The sequence below is a fragment of the Neopsephotus bourkii genome, unplaced genomic scaffold, assembly GCF_033783945.1.
Source record: "Neopsephotus bourkii isolate Nb327-2 ecotype Australia unplaced genomic scaffold, CSIRO-AGI_Nbou_v1 NB_1279, whole genome shotgun sequence".
Taxonomy (NCBI): Eukaryota; Metazoa; Chordata; class Aves; order Psittaciformes; family Psittacidae; genus Neopsephotus; species Neopsephotus bourkii.
In genome coordinates this window covers 2,155,385-2,178,275 of record NW_026901764.1, presented here as the reverse complement: position 1 = coordinate 2,178,275, position 22,891 = coordinate 2,155,385, and the positions used below count along the sequence as shown (strand labels likewise).

The 22,891-nt window shown below is 35.8% G+C and overlaps 1 protein-coding gene across 1 annotated transcript in view; it reads right to left on the bottom strand.

Annotated features, from left to right (window-relative positions):
* ACSL3 (acyl-CoA synthetase long chain family member 3) overlaps positions 1 to 22,625 on the bottom strand; it is a 34,024-nt gene extending 11,399 nt beyond the window's left edge. The window contains exons 1-10 of the mRNA XM_061365168.1: positions 22,500 to 22,625; positions 17,476 to 17,897; positions 11,080 to 11,257; positions 6,877 to 6,986; positions 5,471 to 5,609; positions 3,053 to 3,203; positions 2,337 to 2,460; positions 1,981 to 2,052; positions 1,334 to 1,473; positions 451 to 623 (exon numbers count right to left, since the gene is read on the bottom strand). Coding sequence (XP_061221152.1) covers positions 451 to 623; positions 1,334 to 1,473; positions 1,981 to 2,052; positions 2,337 to 2,460; positions 3,053 to 3,203; positions 5,471 to 5,609; positions 6,877 to 6,986; positions 11,080 to 11,257; positions 17,476 to 17,826 — 1,438 coding nt within the window. The 5' untranslated portion in view covers positions 17,827 to 17,897; positions 22,500 to 22,625. The remainder of the gene's footprint in view (positions 1 to 450; positions 624 to 1,333; positions 1,474 to 1,980; positions 2,053 to 2,336; positions 2,461 to 3,052; positions 3,204 to 5,470; positions 5,610 to 6,876; positions 6,987 to 11,079; positions 11,258 to 17,475; positions 17,898 to 22,499) is intronic.
* Between the last annotated feature and the right edge of the window lie 266 nt (positions 22,626 to 22,891).

The window sequence follows — 22,891 nt, the reverse complement described above, 5'->3', positions numbered from 1 at the left end:
CTTCTGCATCTAGGCTCGTTACTGAAAAAGCATCACTGCAGACTGCATCATTTGTATTACAGGTCCATGTTACAGACACCACTAAGTTCTGTGATATGAAATTAAAAGTCTGGTGCAGGCTTTTGCATTCAATTTTTTATTTTCCTAAAGTCTCAAAATGACTTATTCAGTTCAACTGCTAAGTGCAATAATGACAAGATCCCATTCACATTATTACGGGTTTCTCTATTACAAATGAGAATGTTTTTTATATGTAAGTCACCAGCTTTAGCACAATGTATCAAAATTAGTACTCCTACTACTTTATATATTTATGATTATTATATGCAATTCCTAGGATTCTCCAATTACAATTTGGTGGCATACTGCAAATGAACAGACTGTCAAAGATGACATATACAGAACACCCAGCATGGATCACAGCACTCAGTCGGATGCGATAACACCAACCTTCCATAATTGTTCCAGCTCCACATGATTCAGTTAGCCCATACCCCTGTCCTACAGGGCAACAGAAACAAATGTTCATAAACCGCTGAGTTGCTGCAGAGAGTGGAGCTCCTCCACAAAGCAGGACGCGAATCTTTCCACCTAGCAGCATTCGTACTTTCCGGAAAATAAGGCTAAAATGCAAAGATTAAGAGTATGTATTTGTTACTTTAAAGCAAGAGAGTACTTAATTCTGTATCTAAACTGAAAGTTTGCACCATCTTCAAACACACTTATGGTATTCAAGAAAAACTCTGAAGGAGCACATTTAAGTTTTCAAGAACACAGGATTTATAATCTTGTTTCCACATTCTAATTTGAAGATGGTTTAAATGTTTAGAGACTGCAGATTTCTTAAGACAGTAAAATTCTGATTTTTTTTTCTCCTCAAAAATAATTTTAAAAAGCTGTATAAATTTTGCAATTACATTATGCTTTAGTCTCACTGAAGCTGGGAGTTGCACTCCATGATCCTTACGGCTTCCTTCCAACTTCAAATACTTTACCATTCACTTCTGTGAAAATGTGAAATCTACAGTTATATATATGAACAGACTTCCCATCTTACCCAGGAATTGTGTAAATCCATTATTAAACTTCTGATGAAGACAAAGCAATCAATATAAACTTCCAATCAGTTTCAAGTTAAATAACACTCATTTAAATTATATCAATAAATGTTTTAAAGCATCACACAAACTACTGAATTTACATTTTATTACTGACTTGTTCATGTTCAAAGTGTCAACAGTAAAGCAAATTAGAAAAATCAGGTAATGCTCATGTGGTAGGACTTTGATAAGCATTTTTTTGGTGCCACTGAAAAATAAAACTAAAAACTTGCCTATCGCAGAGAGGGGTTGTGTAACCTTTGGAAATCTGTTCCATTTTGTAGTTGTAGGCCAATATAAATAGATTCCGCTGGAAAGTAGTCATTTCATTCACTTTATTCATGACATTTTTGTAGATACGATCCATAATTTCCTAGTTACATAAAAAGACTACCTTTAACTCACAGAAACAGAAATCCTAAATTCAGTACAAAAAGGCAACATGATCTAGAAATTCCAGTACATTTCAGCTGGTAACCCCCTCTCAGGTTGTTTCCTCTTCCACTGATGAGATAAAGATGTTCACAGAAACCCAGAAATCAAACATCTGAGCAAGAGCACTAATTAAACCCAAGCTTCCTGCAGCCAACTGTCTTTATTCCATTCATTTGAACATAAACTTAATTTGCATAATGAACAAATGACTACTTAAAATTATGATCTAATACCCTAGTTATTTAAACTTTGAAAAATATTGACATTTACATGATGGATGTTTATCTCCAACATAAATACAAAAAATATAAACTAGCTTAACGTCAGAAATTCTAACATTTTCATTTAAATGATCATTGCATTGATTTTGTTGTTAAAAATCTGGATTATTTTTTAAAAATACATTAAAAATATATTTATAAATGTTTTTCCTTCAGTTACTTACCGGGACAGCTGCCATTAGGGTTGGCTTAAGCGTAGTAACATCACCTTTGCTTCCTTTCTTTATTTTAGATGACTAAAGCAAAGAATATGTTTACTAGAAGACACATTCAAGATTTTTAACAAGACAAACAAAATGACACAGCACATCTTTCAAACGATCATTTTCATTTAAATTATATTTTAACAATTAAAACTAGTCCAGAGTCCAAGTCATAAATAACTACGCATACTCTATTCCATGAACTGCAGAAAAGACTTGTAATATTTTTCAAGAAATATTATAAAGATCTGACTTCAATATTATTTATGTTTTGGTTTGGGTTTTTTTTACTGCAAGTGCTTACATCTATAACATACCTGGTCAGCTAGCGTCTGAGGTGAAGAGTAACCAATGCGGCATCCATGAGACAGACACACAAGTTCAGCACTCAGCTCCAGAACGTGGGCAAGAGGCAAATAGCCAATATAGATATCTTTTTCCCTGTAAAAAGATTTTTTTTTTAAAAAAAGGTTTATTCTGTACCATAAGAGTGAGCAGGTAAATCATTAAGCTGAATTTATACAGAGCTTACTGCAGAACAAAAGAAAATGGAAAACTGCCTTAAGAATACATTTCAAATGCAGGTTTTGTTTAAAAAGTTGCATACTATATACTGCAGGTTTATGGCATGAACGAAGTGTGGGGTTTACTCGTCCCAAGACGACTAACCACTGCTATAGTTGCAAAGGCAACTCTGTGGACAAGATTAAAAACTGAACCAAACAGAAAGAAACCACAGAATTTAACACTAACCAAAGGAAGTACTGCTTAGGGAAGCTTTCAAACACTAGTGCAAGGCAGTCTCACAGACCTGTGTGCCCCAGTCTTGCCCACACAGAGAAGATAAGAGAACAAACAGCACATGAAGTAGTCATGTCATTTAATGCAGTACTGCAAGATGCTCAGACATCAGTGTAGAGTACGATGTGTCCCAGACAAAGCAATATAAGATAGTTGATCTTTTAAACAGTAATCTAAAAGAACATGCAACTATGATTAGTTTATTTGCTGGTAAGCAATCATTGGTACATACCCCAGATTTGGAATCCTCTCAGCCATTCCTGTTATCCCAGCAATTATATTGCAATGGGAGATCATAACTCCTTTGGGAACTCCTGTGGATCCACTTGTGTACATGATCACTGCAATATCTGAGGGCACAGGCCTGGCCTGCTGTTTGTTTCCTGTAATTTGTATTAAAAGAGAGAAACATGTAATATGAGGAGAGCCTATCAGACTGGGAGGTCTGATATACTAACTGATTTCAGCAGTCATTGCAATATCCTACCACATGACTACTGTTACTACATTTTGCTTTCAGTTAAAAAGATTGTGGTCAAGCTTAAGTGCCTTCACAAAGAGCAGGAACTTCTTTGCATTAGCTTAGCAATGCTTTGAGTCACTGTCCTAGTCTACCACAATAACACTTGTTCTATCACGCTTCCCATATTCCTGCAGAGAAAAGAGAAGCTTTGGCATCTCCAAAATGCCACTGAGCTGTAACATCCTCAGGAAGATGGGCTGCACTGGTTCCACACTGATACAACATTAATCCCCATATAAAAAGCTGGTTTCTCCTGTGTTCCCTGACAGGGGAACAACATGCTGCCTCATTTACAACACCTGAAGCAAGATACTGCTGAGCCAACACGAGGTCCAATTTCTATAAATACTTAAAAGTAGGTTCAACAGCTTTAACAGGATTGAAGTGTTTTTAAACTGCTTGCTCTGAGAGCAAGAAAATACAAAACCAAATGTGTTTATACAGAGGAAAAACTGCATAATCACAGAATGGTTTGGCTTGTAAGGGACACTAAGATCACCTAGTTCCAGTCCCCCTTGCCATTCCCCTTCCACTAGACCAGGTTGCTCAAAGCCCCATCCAACCTGTTATTTTGATAGGATGAATTAAGAAAAGAGTAAGAATAAAGATGGAATAACAATGACAGCATTTTCAAAGCAAGATCTGTTTGACGGTTCTTTGCAGTAAGCAAATTACTTTGTTTTCTGTCTCAGAATTTTGTAGGAAGACCAGTAAGATGCTGCAGATAATGCTAGAACACAGTTGAGGAGTAAAGTTAACCTCCCTACCATCCTGACTCACTAGCAGATTAGGAAGTCTAAAAGAGCGGAGAGTTTACGTGGAAAGCAACAAGTACGCACATTATCTTCTATAATATCATACCAGGTGAATATTGTTTTCCTGAACTGCAATGAGCAATATGTATAACACACCACATGTACTGAATGACAAGAATGAAAACATTTAATTTTCCACTCCCTGACCCCTGTCCATCCTGCAAGATTAACACCACAGAGGAAAATAAAGACATAAGCAGCAGCTCATATATTTAATATAATATTAATTGAACATGCTTGACCGTAAAGGATATCACTGTAGCCTTCCACAACTTATGAATGGTAAACTTGACCAGGATAACATTTTTCCAGTGCATAGTATGCGATATTTAGAAGACCAAAGAATGAGGGATTAGACCATCTCAAGGAACTAATGAACTATAGCTATAATTTTTTACACTGGTGTTTTCTGAGACAGTTTTGAGAGTATACAAAACAGGTAAAAAAGGAAAAACCATCTTTTAAAGAAATTAAGATGTCATGATGTTGGAAGCAAAAAATTCCATTCCCCCAAATATCAAAAGCAGAAGGATTACCCACCCACACTATTCCCAAAACAAAATTCAATCCAACATCCATGTGGTTGAAAGATTCTGAAAACATGAAGAGTAACAACAGGAGAAAGCAACTACTGAATATCATGAAATCTTACAATACTAGGTTTATCAGGTTTTAGAGCCAAGAATAACAGTTTGTTATAACAGTTAAAACAAGAACAAACAAACAAACCAAAACCTCCTGAAATTCTGATTTTTAAGTGTTACATAGATTGGAAATAGATTTTCAGAAGTGTACATAGTAGATTGATACTTCCAGAAATGCAGTAAAAGTGACCAAGTTCTATCACATTTAAATGGCTATTTTACATTTTCTTATTTGTGAATTTAACAAAAATTTATGGTAGAAAATTACTATGTATTTTGCTTTAAAATGCATAATCGTATTCTCCATGTGCTCTGAACAACTTGGTTTTAGCATGTCTGATCATAAGAATGCTTCTCAAGTTGCTATCCTGTCCTAAATGCTTGTCCTAGAAATTATTCTCCATTGTGGAAAAAAAACAGTTCCTTTTTGAAACCACGTTAATCTCTCTCAAAAAAACCCCAACAAAACAAACTCCACCCATACACCCCAAAATCCAACCTCAACCCAACCAAAAAACCCCACAGATTTCATTTAAAGGAAAAGCAGATGATAAAAAGTTAATCATTGCACTGTTTTTTTGAGATCTGCAGTTTACCCACATTTACTCAACAGGGTCAAAGTAGGACAACAAATGAGATGTTCCAAATAGAAAGAAAAGATAACCTACCAGTATCTGCCTTGGCCCCCATAGCTTGCACAGAAGCCATAGTATGAACAATGACACCCTTGGGAAACTCTGACCATGTCGTTGGTTTGCCATCCACTGTAATAATATGTCGCAGCAGTGGAACTTGAGAAACAATTTCCTGTGGAAATAAACATGCTCAGAAATCATACATGAGAATTATGCCAACAAGAGGGAAAATACCCAAAACAAACCACAAAAACCCCCACCACACTAGTGCGTATGTTAAAAAAACAACATTGATATAAATTAGCTGAGGATTTGGACTATCAGAGGGTGAACTTGTCTAAGCCTTGTCTAGCTCAAATGGCTGTAAAAGGTTAAAACTTTCCACATTTAGATTTGCAGAACTGATTGAACTTTCCACTTACAACTCCAAAAACTTTTCCAACCATTTACTGATCTCAGTCTTAGTTCACAAAAAGCCCACAAATAAGACTGCAATGATTTGTAGAGATAATTGACTTTCCACTCTCATAGAACACAGAGAAACTGGCGACACTGAGCTCACAATAATTCTTATGTTGCTCCTTGATTACTATGCTATTTAAAATTAGCAAAAGCCAGCAAAAATACAGAAAATCATTAGTTAGGCACTAGTTAAGCATTTCAAGCAACGTAAGAGTTCTAAAACTTGTATCAATGTCCTAGTGGAAGAGGAGATTATTCTCAAGCTGAAGAAAGTTATTCTCTTAATGTGAGCTGAAATAAAAGTGCATTGTATATAAATTCTCATTCTAGTAATTTAAAAAAGGTTTTGGAAAGTCTTATTTGAAGTTCAGCAACAGAGCATGGTTTTTCATTAGAACAACTCCCTTATGTGAAAGGTCTAGTTCCCCCAAAACACATGATGATGAAATCCATGCAGATAAATTGATCCACTTGTGTATTCAATCTGGGTAAGTCAAAAGTTTTTCAACTGTCAAAATGTTTAATAAGCTCTTCCCCACACTGGAAAACAGCTCTAACTCTTCAAGTACACATCTTTAGATTTAAGAGCCATTCTCTGCTCGGAAAACATCCTACAATAAATCAGGCAGATGATCACATTTAGCTATTCATATACAGTTTACACGTTTTTCTGTTCTTCCCATTTGCTTCAACTGTTAAATTTACAGGGACTAAATCCATGCAGGAACCATAGCAGTTTCTTGTAAAGGTGTTATTCCAGGCAACACTGCAGCTGCTCAAGAGTTATTGAGGAGCCTAAACCCCTAAAATGAAGGCTATCATTTTTCTGTACATGAAGACAGATACACAAATACTACTCTAAAATAAGTATCTCCCCTACAGAAAGGCAATAAATCATTGTTTTGTAAAATGGAACCAGGCCTTTTAACAATAATGAACAGATACACTGGAAAGACAAGAGATAACAGTTTTCTGACCTTCAGCTTTGTTTGCATCAGTTCTTTACTAGTAATGATGGTGGTCACCTCTGTTTCATTCAGCCCATGTACTATTGCTGGGCCTCCCAGAGTAGCATACAGAGTAACAACTGGAACAGAAAATGGGAATAAAAATGCTGAATTTCTATGTTACACTTTCAAGTATAGTTTACCATAAAGGGCTGAGATTAACCTATTTTAAATTAGGCAATACAGTAAACATTTGTTAAAAAAAAAACCAACAAAAAAACAAACACCTTAAAGAATGAATTTAAATACAGTATAATTTTCAGTTACTCTCAGAAGGAATAAAGAACAACCACTGTCTATGCAAGCTTTTGCTATTTTTCAAGGTCTAACTAGAGGTACCAAAACCGCATTACCCTATGTAATTCTCTTCTAGATCTATTCTTGTACCTTCATGGCTTTTACCATTTTAAAAGCAGGCATCTGTTCTCAGTTTAAGAGTCCTCTTACATATAGATTTCATTTATGACTTCTCTTTTCAGAATTCACATGCTTTGTTACTAACCTTTTACAACTGACTGCTAATAAAACATTTAGAACACTGCAATACTTGTCATCAGCAAGCTAATTCTCATACTCAATAATAAGCCTGCTCCCATCTATTTGTAACAACATAATAAAGGTTTAATCATCACAATCATTAGACATTGAACTGAGAAAACAGAATACCAAGGAAACAAAATGTTTAGGAAACTGACTATTAGAAACACCATTTCCTGTATTTAAGGACAGCTCATTAGATGTAGTGCTAAACAACAATTACTTCATATTAACAATTTAAAAATCATATTTAATACCTTGCCATTTTTATGGGAAATGCATGAGAAAGACCAGAAGAGACTGGGAAGAAAAAGGCAGCTCAAAGAGAAAGAGAGGTATTGCTCTTAAAAACAATTAAAATTCCCTATTTTCCAAGCAGACTGTTAAACAGGGACATCTCAAAAAAGTTGCAAGCCTAGACCTAAATGAATATTTAAACAATGATTAAAACAAGACACCTCCTGTATATTAGGGCTAGAACTATATTATGTTCACTGCAGCAAAAATTAACAGTAAAATCAAATCAAACTCTGCTTTATTCTAAGATGTGAAATCCAGGGAGTTACAAACCCAGTGCCACATACTAAGGAAGAACTCAAAAGCAGTTTTCTTACACAGATGAGTAAACAGTTGACCTCCACTTATTTTTTCCTTGTTAAAACAGTCCATCATAGTTCAGAACTGTTGCAGGGCAAATGCACATGCACTGTGTTTTCTTTAATTTGGTGGGAGCAAAGTCCAGAAGAGTGCCTCCACTAGTTCCCACGAGCTCTCTCTACTTACTGCAGTGACCCCTGTTATATAAACATCTAGCAGAAATTCAGCTTCCCCAAGCCAACAAGCACAACCAAGACAACACGCTGCCCAGAACGAAAAGCATAATCTCTGAAATAGCCACTTATGTAGCTACTTACTCATCTACATCAAGGGCAACTTAGAGCTATATGACAGAGCCGAAGAGAGCTCTGCCATTTATATGACGGTGTACTGATGCCATGGAGAAAAAAAAAACCTGAGCAATGACTGATCTGTGAAATTCCCACTTCTCCACACTCGCAAGTAAAACTTTTTCAGGCAAATCTGACAGTTTGGGTAGGTTCTTTTCTCCCCTTGTTCTCTTGAAAACTGACTGAGAACAGATTATCTTTGAGTTCATCTTTACACACGCAATAGCATGAGTGTTTGATACCTGAACTACTGCTAGGAATACTGCTCGGAATACAGCTCCAACAATCGATCAACAAAGAAAATCTCAGCACCACTAAATTTGTCAGCTAATATACGAGAACAAAGCCTTGTCCTAAGGAAACAAACAGAACTTTTGCCATTTATTTCACTGTAACCAAAATGTTACACTGAGTATTAGAGCATTCATCGCACATCACAAATAAAAAGCAAAATATACCTCTAAAGACTTCAGGCAAATCAATTCTTACAAAACCCTTTCTGCTCAAGCCTCTGGAATGCACGATTGAAAAATGAAACATAACCTTTCCTATTTACCTCATTACTTGGTTACACACTTGGGTGTTTTATCTGCCCATAGTGATGAAGAGCTCTTCACACAGATGAAGAGATACTATGGAAGAAAACATGTTTTCATGCTAGTACTCCACTCTACCGCCAGAAATACAAGACTTAGACAGCTTCAGCATCAAATTTACAATCAAGCAAGTATTTCTAATCTAATCTAATCATAAAACCAATTCTTTATGCAAGTAATCCATAAAATAAAAATTATTTTCCCCATTTAATTCTCTCCAGCACCACACATGAAGCAGATGAACCTGCCCTCTTGACAACAGTTCTGGGCACATACCATCGAATTTAATACATTTCACATTCTGAAAGCATGTCACAACACTACCACAGCAGCAAGCTCTTGCGAAACTTGTAAACTGAAAAATGTTAATATAAGTCATGTAAGTCATTTAGCAATGTTTTGCCACGCTACTTCTTCAACATCATCTGAATTTTATACTTCATTCAGCAAACTGACTGAATACTGCACGATAATATCATCATCTGCCATTACTCAAGTCAGCCAAGTTCACACAAGATGACATAGAGCTTAGATGAGACAGTGTGCTGGAGCACGTCTCAATAAGGGAATTTAAAACATTAATCCAACAAACCCAAAACCATATGCATACCATTCAGCACATGACATCCATCCACTATCTCAGATACTTCCCCTCCCCCTCCCCCCCCAGATTACAAAATCTTCCTAGGATTTCTAAGTATACTGCACTTCCAAAGAAAAAATAATTGATACAAGCCTCTGCATTTTATTCCCAGGACAGTCACTAGGCATCTAACAGATCCCAGAGGAACTGACACATTGTATTAAGAGACACATAGTTCAAAAGCAACACATCATCTCATCCAAGAGCCTGTGCAGATCTCTGCCCTGCTAGACAACTCAGAAGCCATCACTCATTGAAGAAGGAACCAAAAAATACCACTGAATTTAGGCTGGAAGGCACCTGCGAGGATAACATCCATAAAACAGTTCTTTATAGCAGAACGCTAACGGCCATGGCCTAGTGTGAGGTATGGACGGGGGGGGTGAAACTAGATGGTCTTAAGGTCCTTTCCAACCGTAAATATTCTATGATCATACCTCCAAGGATGGAGATTTCATAACCACTCAGAAGTTTGTCCTACTACCTAGTTTTCCTGTGTTTCAGCTTCTGCGTGTTGCCTCCAGTCTTCTCAAACCACACCTTGAATAGAGTCTGGCTTCATCTTACCAATATGCTTCTATTAGGTAGTCTTACTTAAACGAAAACTGCTATATACTCATGAACACATGGATTCTCAAATTGAAACAGACTCATAGCAAAGAGGGATCATTTAAGATTCTTAGGCTTGCTTCCAAAATCTGAATGTAGTCTAACTGATACTCATCTTTAGTGTAGGCAGATAGTAAATCAGTAATTTCTCCACATCTGCCTTTTACAGCCCATCTCTTACTGCAGGAGAGCAAGTGTAGTATGGGAGAGAAGAGGCCAAAGCCAATAAAGAACAGCAGCTTTTAGAGTGCCCTTGGGAAAGTGAAAAATGTGCCTCTGGGAGCACCACAGAACACAGCCACAGGCTGGGCTTACAGTTAGGTGAATGACCTATTAAGGAGTGATGATGAAACAGACACCTTAATACAATTTCTGTTTCAAGTTGAGATCAGCATTAAATTGATTTCTCTGGAAGAAAAACAGGCCAAATCAAAATCAAAACTGAAGAACTGACAAAATACACAGTTAAAACTTACAGATGAAGGTTCGAGGTCAACTCCTGAAACTGAGTCAATTAATTCATGTGTGATTTTTGTTTGTTTTTAGAAACTCAGGAATCTGTACTGATTTGAGAGTAAAGGAAAATAAGCCTCTCACAAATTCATTAAGCAAGTTATACTTACTGAAACCATACTCCATCCGCACATAGATACAGGTTTCTCTGTTCAATAAAACAAAACACTACAAAGTGCAATCTCTACCCTATGCAGCATTTTTTTATTTGTATATTTAAATGTTCTACATAAAATCTATATAAAGTTTTCTTAGTATATGAAATAGAAGGTTTATTTTCAGATTGCATTGCAAGATCAAGACAATTTTAGGAAAGACGCATACTTACGCTGGTAGTTGCACATGAAACAGGCTTGTGCTGCAATCATCCACTCAGCTCTAGTCTCACAAAAGATAGCAATGTTAGTCTTTGGTTGCTGACCCAATACTGCTAAGCCATTTCCAAAATTAACAGCTTTAATGTATACATCTTCATATGAAAGCCAGGTGTACTTGCCAAGGATGACCTAATGAGAATAATAAATTCAGTTTAGAAAATGAAAATCCTTAACACGTGTCCAAGTCCATCCACACGAAGAAACCACAGATGTTTGAAGCAGTACTTGCCTGAATTGTAACAGCAGTTTACTCAAGATAATGAATAATATTCTTGCCAAAAACTACAGGGACTGTGGAAGTTCCAACACAAATACTGCAACATCTCAATTATCACCCCAGTTGCTATTTTCACATTAGGAAAGCACATGATTCTCACTGTATTTAGTACTTTCAGAACCTTTTGAAAGGCCACAGTTATCAAACCCACATGCCTTTGGCTTTTACAAAGGTCATTTTGTTTTAAGCAAAGAGTAACAAGCACTAGCTATAGTAGAATACATTCTTTATATTTGCTTTCTTGGATACTTGGACTACAATTCTACACAGGTATGACATTTAGGCGTTCATTCTTATTTAAAAACAAACAAAATCATGCATAAAACAAGAAGAAAGGGAAACTGGAATACAGGAAGCAGTATATCAATGGGTCTTCAGTCAGAAATTGTGAAATCCCTTTCCCTTTGTTTGTTCCAAAATGAATGTCAGGGGGGAGAAGAATAATCTTCTTGCCCTGTTTTTACCGTTAAAGCAAAAGTGGGACAGAAGAGTAGACTGGAAACTACTGGCAAATCTCAGTACTGAAAAATAATGCGGAAAACATTAAGCAATCTCAGTTTTCTTCTATATGGGAAAGCTGGTGCACTACAAAATTGAATTTGAGTTCACAGGTCGCTATGCACCAATTTTTTTTATGTGTGCACTTGCACTTTGCAGTACTACATTCTCACTTAATGACAGTATTTATTTGAGGATATCATAGATGTTTTCATAGACAGATGTAGTATGAAGACCTTTTACACTGAAAATCCAGACAATATTCCACCTTACTCATCTAGTTATACAAGCACCTTGACATTTTGAAAAACATAGTTTTTTATAAGTCAAGTATTTCTGACATTTCATTTGACTACACAGCATTAATACTAAATGCAAGCAAACACTAGGGAAGAAAAAAAAAAAGCTACAAAAGCAAACTTCCTCCTCTCCCATTCTGTTGTTAGCATTTCATTTATCAACTTTAACTAAATTTCAGACTTGTGGGCTGTAAAATCTAACAGCTTTTTGGCAATGTAACTGCATTTCTAATGAGTTTCTACTTCCAAATCCACTTCCTTAATACAATGGATTTGAAAATCTCTCTACCTCCAGTAGAAAAATAACATCTAATACATTCCTTTCACTAAAGCATTTTCAAACTGCTGAAGTTTGCATTGGGCAACTGAGATGTACCTACGATGGCCTTGTTCCATATTTCTCATTAACCTACATGTTTAAGCAGGACAAACCTTTCTTAACTGAGGACAGGTATATGTGCAGCTGCTTGGAAAATTCATAAACATTTTCATGGGAAAATACAGTTTTACAAAAATGAAATATAATACTTGCCAACAATAGCAATACTTAGTGATTCAATCAGAAAACAAAACATTTCTCACATAAATATCTGCTCAGGTTTTCCCATTTCATTCACAGCAGCTCATATTCATTGGCAAATAGGCTGTTCCAGAGCAAAAAACTTTACTGGAGAAGAAAGATCACACTAAACTTCTGTGCTGTAACCAGTGATAGAATCACAGCAGAATTGCTGGCTGATCACATCTGCAGCACCACAGGGCAGAGGGCTCACACCACGACTGGGGCTCACAGCTACAGCCCCCACAAAGAGAAGGACCTGGGAGTTCCTTTCAGTTTCATTATACTAAGATATTTCTGGTGTGGAAAACTTCTACTGCTTCCAAAGAAAACACTGTACCTCTTCCTGTCCATCCAAATTTTACTAATTCCAAATTAGAATTCCAGTTTGGGCCCAAGTAAAGTATTTTTGACAGATCTGGAAATTCCCGACAAGCTCATCAGTTGACAACAATTTACAGCAGTGAACGGGTGACACCCTTTCCATCATTATACTGTATCTACAGTATGGCCTCAGGAACACTGCTCCCAAATAATTCAGCCAAGAAATACAGATAGATTCCCGTTACCGTTTCTGTTAATCTTACCAATCGGTAAATAAGAAGGTTTTGGCATTTTTACCATTCACAATGTAACTCACCAAGGTTGGAATAATAAAACACTGAAGGGTCAAAAACTGATATTTCTGAATAATACTTGTGATTCTGCTTTTGTTTTCCCCCTTTTTTATTCTATTAAATTTTTTATCCTGATTACTTAAGCACGTTTGATATAAAGTAATGAAAAAAAGGCCTTACTGGTGCTTTTCTTTCTGCAAAGGTTAGAAAAACCACAGGAAGTATAGCACTGTTCTAGTTATTTTTCTATATATAGAAATGTATTTATGAAGAACACTGGTATGTGAAAATACACAAGAAGACCTTTCTCAGTGCAGCTCTTTTGATATTTGTTTTTCCTACTGCCTTTGATACATTTAAATTTTTATGTTCCCTCCCTCCCCATACCCAACATTTGCTCTCTAGTCCCTTCCTATGACATATTACTATACTGCATATGTCTGTATGACCTTTTCTTCTGCATTTCTCTATATGCTTCTTTAGTAGGACACAGAGCTGTTAAGACTGATGTCAAGTGCCATAATCTTTTAAACATTCACGCTTAATTTTGTGACTCTCAGACTTATTTCTGCTAGGTAACTACTTACGCATGTAAAAGAAGCAACTCCAAGAGTTCTTGGGATGGCTAAAGAACTCAAGATTATTGAGAACTGATTAAACAGACACATAAACCCAAACACTGAATCAGGAGACCTCCAAATGCTTACTTCAAAATGCTACATTAAATAGGAAAACACTGCCCTCTAGTGCACCCGCTTTTAAACATACTTCGACAGCAAGTTACTAAAATACCGGAGTTGCCTATTTAACACCTTGAAAATATTACTGAATACCAGCACTGTATTAGCATTTGGAAATCCAGCGAAGTATAGAGACTAAACGCTTGCTACACAGTAAACGTTTATTTAGTCTTGAGTTTAGGGCAACCACATTCAAATTTTTAGCATGAAGGTGTCATAAAATAAAGCTGAGGGCATGTGTAGTCATTGCACTAGCTGACCCCAATTACTCTTTCAAGGTCCTCCCAGAAGTAGTTTAAAAGCCTTGAATAACCTTGACTACACAATTTGGAAATCAGTGATCATGAATTGAATACATTTCCTTGTAGAAAGTATATTAAAAATAATACAATGGAGATTATTTGAAAATATTCAATTCTTTGCCTTTTTCACATAAAAACGTGGATTGCAGCTGAACACTTCTAAAATATTATTTACACAGCATCATGTGTTTTTCAACATCATAAGCTACTCTTCTATTGCTCAATCACTTGTCATGGCAAGAACCTTCCTGCAGCCTCACATAAGTTTCAGTATCAGCTATAATGAGTAATGTCCTGAATGCACAAGTGCTTGCCCATGTGCTTACTGTTTCATGTAAGTCTCACACGCTTTAGATAAATTTATTTCCCTTACCAAAACCATGCTTAGCTTTTCCTACTATGCCTTATTATTATGTTCACATTAATTCTGTTTTTGGCTACAAGAACAGAATTTGTTCTGTTTTTAAAACAGAACAACCAATCAATCCCCAAAAGAGCTATACCACCCAAATAACCCCACACACAAAAATCCACATACCAACATACAACATACATAATTACAGTTTATATTGTCATGTTCTTGCTTTTAAGATGACATAAAATAATTAACCATCAGAAAAAAGTTTCTCTTTTGGACATCATAAAGTTTAAGCTCTGCTTAAATTATTTTTTCAATTAATTATACCTTAATCTCTGAAGTATTTTCAACATTATTTTATCCTGACTTAAGTGCATATTTTACAATACTAGTGTTATGTATGCCCTCCAATCTAATATATTACGTAGACTACAAAAGGAAACAGGAAAAGCTAACTACTTATAAAATACAAAGTGAGCAGAAGCAAGTATGTGTATTTTAACATTCATGAAGTTCTGCTACTTTGGCAATTACAAAGCAATAAATCTTTTGAACACTACAGTATCATAAAATTTCAAGAAATTACAGAATAATGGGATATCACTGTTCTCAGAATAAATCATGTAGTATCTGTTCTAAAAGATATTCAGTGTCTCACTTTAAATAATTTTAGCTAGAAGCATGAGCACATTTAGCTTCCCTAAGAATAGAAGCTTAATATTTTACTTGAGATATATATTTACTCTATTAATGAATTATTAATTAGGCTAATTTAGCCCATAGCAATTTGCACAGAGACACATCTTCTAATAGGTAATGTAACTCAGTATATAGCTCTACATTCAGATCTGCCCCTGACTCAGATGACCTCAGAAAAATGCATCGATCATTCCCACCACTGTGTTCAATTTTCGAAAGGGGAAAAAATATTGAACAAATTTTGCAGCTCCTGTAAGGTATTGAAATTCTATGTATTAGATCTAAGAACTAAAATTGTTACGCACCCTTTTGAAAAGTTGTACCAATTATACCCCAATAAGTTGGTGTTAGTAAAAGAAAACAGGCAATATAAAGACGCACGGCACGAAAGGCAAAAATCACAGGGAAAGAACCTTGACATTTAGAATCAATAAGTTATCTCACGAAACTTTCCAATTTTCCTGACTCGCTAGAATATGAGTTATTAAGAAAAACTGTATTCCTTAACAGGAAAAAATAATTAATTAAAAGTAGACTTACGTGATAATGCCACAACTTGGAACAAAATATGAGGGCAAGTACAGCAATCAACCATAACAAACTGTTGTGACAAGCTTAGACAAAATTATCTAACTTAGGTAATTTCTAAATCTAAATACTTAGAAACAAAGTAATTTAAGTAGGTCACAGCAACATTCTTCAGCTTTCCAATACTCAGAACACTCTGCTTGCATAATGGCAAAGGCTAAAACTCCTAAGTTCTTAAGACTTACATTACTAATTATGTTTAAAAAACACAGCGCAGATCACAAGCAGCCAAAATGCTGATCTGTGCTGAGAAGCACACTTTATACAACATGAATTTTGTTTCTGTATGGGGCAATGGAACAGCAAAACATCTATCAAGACTACGTGTACCTATTTCTCACAGCATTTCCTTCATACTGAAAATTTAACTCCATAATTGGGATGAATTTTCACTAACAATTAAATCTTCTATAAATACTTCAACAGAAATAGCCTCACCATATACTGTGTTATTACCAAATTCTGTCCCCATATTAGAATTAAAACTAGCAGTATTGAATGAATCCCTTATTATATGAAGAGATAAGTTTTTCTGCTGCAGGAAAACTAATCTTAACTAAAAATTGGGTTTACAGCACATACTTAACTTCCAATAGAGAAATGTAGACCTTTAGCACATATCTGCACATTTACATGTATCCTCTTAATGGTATCTTGACTTGCTTCTTCAGGCATTTTCAAATGCCTCTGACCAAATTTAAAACATTTTAAAGTCACAAAACTGAAACTGGCAATACAGGACTGAATTTAAGATTGAAAAAAATAAAATAAAATAAAATCAGTCCCTTGAAACAATGGAATTTTACACTGAAATAAATCTCCCACACATACCATGGTAGCAGAGTACTAATTCACCTTAAAGGAGATTGTAAGAGAAAAAGAAAATCAACTCCTTGATTAAAGTCTGTGCAACCCTTTTCCAAATAAAAATTTCATTTAAGCCCTGAATTCACAGGGCAGAACAGTAAATCATTAAATTACAATTAAATTTACTGGAAAGGCACATCTGAGTATGGGTATCTAGTAACTTCATTTATCTCATCATAGCTCAGAATAACACAAAGGGAGACTTGTTTTTTCATTCACTGAGAAGAAAAACTTTAAAGCCAGTTGTGTCATCAGCTGAATAGTAAAAACAAATACCTAAAACACATTTGCATTTTTTCTTTGTCTGAAATCACACAAAAAAATGGTATCTACTCAAGTGTGCAAAAAGGTTTAGATCTGCTTTAAATGTCAAGTAATGAAAGGTGGGGAATTAGGTAATTTAACTCTTTTTATCACTACATACTCTTAAATAGAGAAACTTGGTTTTTAGCCCAGATGCACTTTACTGGACTAGAAGCATTGCAAGAGAAAGTAAACACACTTCGAAAATAATTCTTGAAGGCAGTCTGCAAAAACACTTACCTTTTTAAAAACTTTTCCTGATGGTTGGATTTCATCTTCCTCTTTTAGGATCTCACGTGTTCCCAAGAGCTTTCTGTCCTTAAATTTAGTTTTAGCATATTTAAAAACCTTGTCAAGTGTATCACACCCAGGATATAAAACTGAAGCTAAGCAATGTAGACTGTTAACAGATCTGTATGCAGCCCCAGGCTTGCTATTCACAGGTTTAGCTTTAACCTGCTTGGCTTTTGCTATAGCCTGCCTTGACCCTGAAAATATGTACCACGGAATGTACGTTACAATGGTGTACACCAAAATTACAAAGTTTATAAACTGTAGAAGAATAGGGTTGATGTTATGCTTCAACTTCATTTTGTCTGCTTGCGAAGGTTACAAGGAAGAATTCAGAAACATGGACCAATTAGACTGGGATCTGAAAAGATCTGAAAAGAGAAGAGAGAACATCAGCTGTCAGGGGTAGCTGATTTTCAACTGTATTCTTACAACCAGTATCTGAAGAGGCCTTTTCATGCAGAAATTAGGCTGGCAGTCTTAACACAAGGCACTGACAGGAGATCTTTAAGGTCTCCTCCAACCCAAACTTTTCTATGAGTCTACAATAACACATTTGAGAAGTTATCTGAGTGAAGTGTAAATTGCATTTACAGTTCATTCTGCTTTTATGCACAGAACGCTAGTATTTATAACTGCTGGCTCACTTAACCACTGCAGAAATTCATAGTCAGCCATTATGACAAGTATCCTTGTTTTCCATCAAAAATTTGATTATTTTGTTGATTTTTTAAAAAGTCTTTTAGATAGATGGCATAATGACTTGGCTCCATAGCAGAATACATTAGAAAGTTCCATCACTGCAGTATTTGATAGGATAAATAATGCTTATAAAAAAAAAAAAGTTTAATTGAATGTCCTGGCATCATAGGGATCTTGGAAAAAGTTACTGTTTCTTCATAGTGCTGTTGCTAGGATTTGGGGAATATTTCCAAGCTATTTTCCAGTGTTTACTAAATATTAGTTAACTTTTTGTCACGTATTTACATAATAAGCACGTCCACGGCATACTGGTACTTGGGCTAGAAGCGTAGGACAGATGTGAAGTCCCTAGGGATAAAAGAACCAGCAAAGTTCTGTCACATACAGGCTCTTATGGAGGAAGGTTAGTGTTTCCTTCTCTCATGTAGGTGCCCCAGTCTGTATGATCTTTGGAAATGTATTTCAACACACTTACTGGTTTGGGTTCTCATGTATGGAGTGGTAGCATTACTTGTGTTCTTACAGCCGTATGAAGGTTGATGATTTACAGTCAAATGTCATAAAGACTGCTAGTGAAGATATGCACATAGATATTCTGATGTGGTTGGAAAGAATCTTTTAAATTGTAAAATCACACAACATTTTCAGATAAATGCATGCTAATCACATGTCATTTCTATGTTTGTGGTTCTGTATTTATATTGTGTAGTGTCCAAAGAAATGACAGTATGAGTAGGTATTGCAGCCTTCTAAATGGGAATGGATGAGTTGTTCCTCCTGTCATAGAACTGCAGACTCACAGAATGGGTTGGAAAGGAACTTAAAGATCACCTGGTCCAATCCCCCTACTATGGGCATGGACAGCTTCCACTAGACCAAGATGCCCAAAGCCCTGTCCAACCTGGCCTTAAACACTTTCAGGGATGGAGCATCCACAACTTCTCTGGGAAACCTGTTCCACTGTCTCACCAACCACCCTCAAAGACTTTCTTCCTAATATCTAAAATCCACCCTCTTCAGTTTAAAGCCATTACCCTTTGTCCTATCATTATCATATCACTATGATGCAACTGTATGAAAAGCAATATCATAAATCGAGCAACTAATAATGACGTGAGAGATGCGCTAACTTTGATAATTCTTTCTAAATTAAGTAAATTTTTATTCATAAGATACAATGGCAATACCATATTCTTCTTTACTGATGCCTTACATCCATTGCCTCTTCAAAAACCCTACTGATAAGAAATTTTAGTTAAAAAAGTAATGTTTAAATTATTTAAGATCCTTCAGTAGCAATGAAAAGAAACCTTGCTTTATGTATCTTAGATTTGTATTTCCTTTTGGGAACTGATCAATCCAATATCCTTCATTTGTAGAATGGAATTAATTCCATCTCTCCCTAAAGTATACAATTTTTTTAAACTCCAAATTAATTTTCCCACCAACTTCTTCTCTAACAAACTGCTGTAACCTCATCAATAACCTTACATTGTTAGATGCAGTTTGAAGGAACCAAGTGACATCAAAGTCTATTCTGTAAAGCACCCAGGGACACATATTCAAATAAAGCATTAAGAGCTCTTCACAGTGAAGGCTTAGTGGATCAAACAGCAGAAGGGTAAAATGGATTTAAAACTTTAATAAAGAAGGGAAGTGTTTATATTTTAATTTTCACAAAGACAAAAAGCTATGGCAAATTTAAAACCAAAAAAACCAACAACAAAAAAAAACACTTAAATAGGCTAAAGGGCAAATTCAGTAATTGTTTGAAGAGACTTATGTTCTTAGGCTGTCACTGAAAGATGCTTAATGGAAATAACCACGTGCCAGGCAGTAAGTTACTGCAGTCAGAAAAATTACGCTGTTGTTGATAGCACCATAGAACATGTTATTTTAAAGCTGAATCCAGAGTTCAAGCAACAAAATTTTACCCATTTTTCAGAAAGTTGTATTATAATTTTGTCTGGCCAGATTCAGGGGTGGGGGCACTTTCTTTTTCCTTATAAAGCTGAAAAATTTCTCTGTGCCTACAAAGTAAAAACATAATTTAACCAAACATTGTTACAAGCAAAAATTAAGGAACTGATTTAATACATTCTGGAAAACTTCCTCCAAAGAAATTCCCTGTCTGACAAACAGTGGAGCCTGTTCAAAAGTACTCCCTCTGGGTTTCATAACTTTTGAGAGGCACTGAGCCCTTCTAGAATAGCAGCTTCTCATTTGATTTTGCAGCTATCCCAACAGAAGTTGTTCCTACCTCAGAAGGAAAGAGCAAGCTTTCCCCACCATTTCTAAAACAACCACACCAAGGTCTCACATCAAGCTCTCTATTTTGGCTTACCTGAAGCCTCCCACAGAATACCAGTATGGAACTGCTTGCTCTTAATTGCAGATCATAATTATGCTATGCTCACCATTTCATAAAGGTGGCATCACTAGAAAGGGTCTACGGAACACTCCAACACAACAGAGTAAGGGGAAATCTTTTGGAATGTCACTCTGGCTTAGAAAAGTAAGCATCTAGCTCTAGAACTCTACTCTGATGTATATCTGTTACTCTGAATAAACTGCTGATTATTTCACTTTCTGCTTCAGTAAAGCGAGGCTACTGAAAGTCATCTATTTCACACAGTTCCTTTTAAAAATTAACACAAAAATATTTTTCCACTTAAACTGTTGTTTTTTTTTTTATGATAAGGTATCATTTGCAAATGCAATTTCTTGCCTTAAAGGCCAATTAAGCCTCCATTTTTCTTGCTTTAAAATCTTGTAACTAGGAGGGACCAAATTTTGGCAAGAGTATGCCTGTGCCAGTGTCTAACAATTTGGCAATTGACTGCAAACTGCGATATTTACAGACCACCTATGCTGGTAGCTAACTGTAATTAACATTGCAATTACTACTGTAATCGGGAAAAGTACAATCCTTTTTGAACAAGAAAAGTGTATCCTAGTATTTTCGTTAGAAGGATGCACTCCAGTGTCTTTGCACGTTGACGGCTCAAAGGAGAGTGGAACCACAGCACAAAGGAAGTTCCTTGGTGGCAATATAGAAGCAAAACTTCACCCTAACTTGACACTGGAATGCTGGCAATAAGACAATTACCCTTTTCTGCAAGCAAAACCAACGCAGCTGAGTATGACAGTCAGTTTTGATGGTTGTTTTTTAGGGCTGTTTGTTTAAGTAAAGGGTCAATTAAGCTTCAAGAAAATCCCAGTTTTAAGGACATTGTAAAACAAATTTGTTTTTATTAAGATAAAATGTTTGCACACACATTTTTCTCTACAAATGTTATTTTGAATCTTTAGTGTATGGTATTTTAAAAGCTCAAAATGAAAATAAATATTAATACATTTGCAGAACTAATCAGAAAAATGAAAGTTTCAGGGAAATTTTCAAGGTTGTAGCAAGCTTGAAAGGAGTACACTATTTGCTGTTTAAAATTCTGCCTTTTAAAAAGTATCAAGCAAACAAAAAAACCACAAAAAAACCCCACAGAACTCTGACAGACTTGGTGAAATACTATTGTGGGAATTAAAATTTCACCGAAATAGAATCTGTGGTCAACTCATTAATTTTGGAAGTCCATGTCTGCTTTCGACCAAAAAAAGAAAGTAAGCCCCTCATTCTGGGGCAGGGAACAGCAAGCAGAGGACAACAGATCTCAACCCATTCTTGTAACTATTAGACGATGACACTGCAATAGAGTCACTACAAATACTGAGGTTCCTACAGAACATGCATCCATTCTGGTTTCACATAATCCCTCTGGGGTTTGCAGAATTGGTGCTCAAATCCCAACTAGCAATGCATGAAAGGCTGGCAGGTTAAATCCTGGAGGCAAGAGCTGCTAATTTATGCAAGCATACAACTTACAGAAAAACTGTGCAAGCAAATGTTTGCACACATACAACAGCTGTTTAGTTTACATGTAATTCTGTTTTATAAAGCAGTCAAAAGTGACAGAGTGAGACCACAAGGCAAAATTATTCACTTTTTTCAACATCAAAGAGAAGCAGCAACTAGCATGCTCATTCATAAAGTCTGGAGAAGTAAACCAGCAGTTTTCAGGACCCATCCCGCTTAATACATAATCAGGGATTTGGCCTGATACACTACTTATGCTAATAGTGTTATAACCTTTAGTTTTAGAAGAAAACTTTTGTTAAATGAGGAAAAAAAAAAATCCTTAAAGGAATGTGTTTACTAATTGACCTTCTTATAATAATCACTACAACAAAAGCATGAATTAACAAGAAAAAGAAACCTTATGCAACTTCTCATTGTGGCAGGTACAGGTGCAACAGTTGATACAAGATGTTCCTGTCTCAGTTTCCTCAACAGGAGTTGTCACAGGCAACTGCGTGAAATCTGAAAGATGGAAAATCCCCATTAAATGTTGCAATTATAAAACACATCCTCCATTCTTTTGCTTGCCTTTTACAGTAAATAAATAAAACATTTTATTTATCTAATACTTAGCTCTATCATTTCAGAGAGTCTAGGCCCACTACATCTAAGTTAAAATATGACCAACTGTAACACACAACAGTCATGGCTCATATTCAAGTCCAGGATAATCAAGGTAGTTGGAAGAGCACTAGTTAAATCCAGCAGCTCATGCTTCTTGTCTCCTTGACTAACTCCCCACTGTCTTTC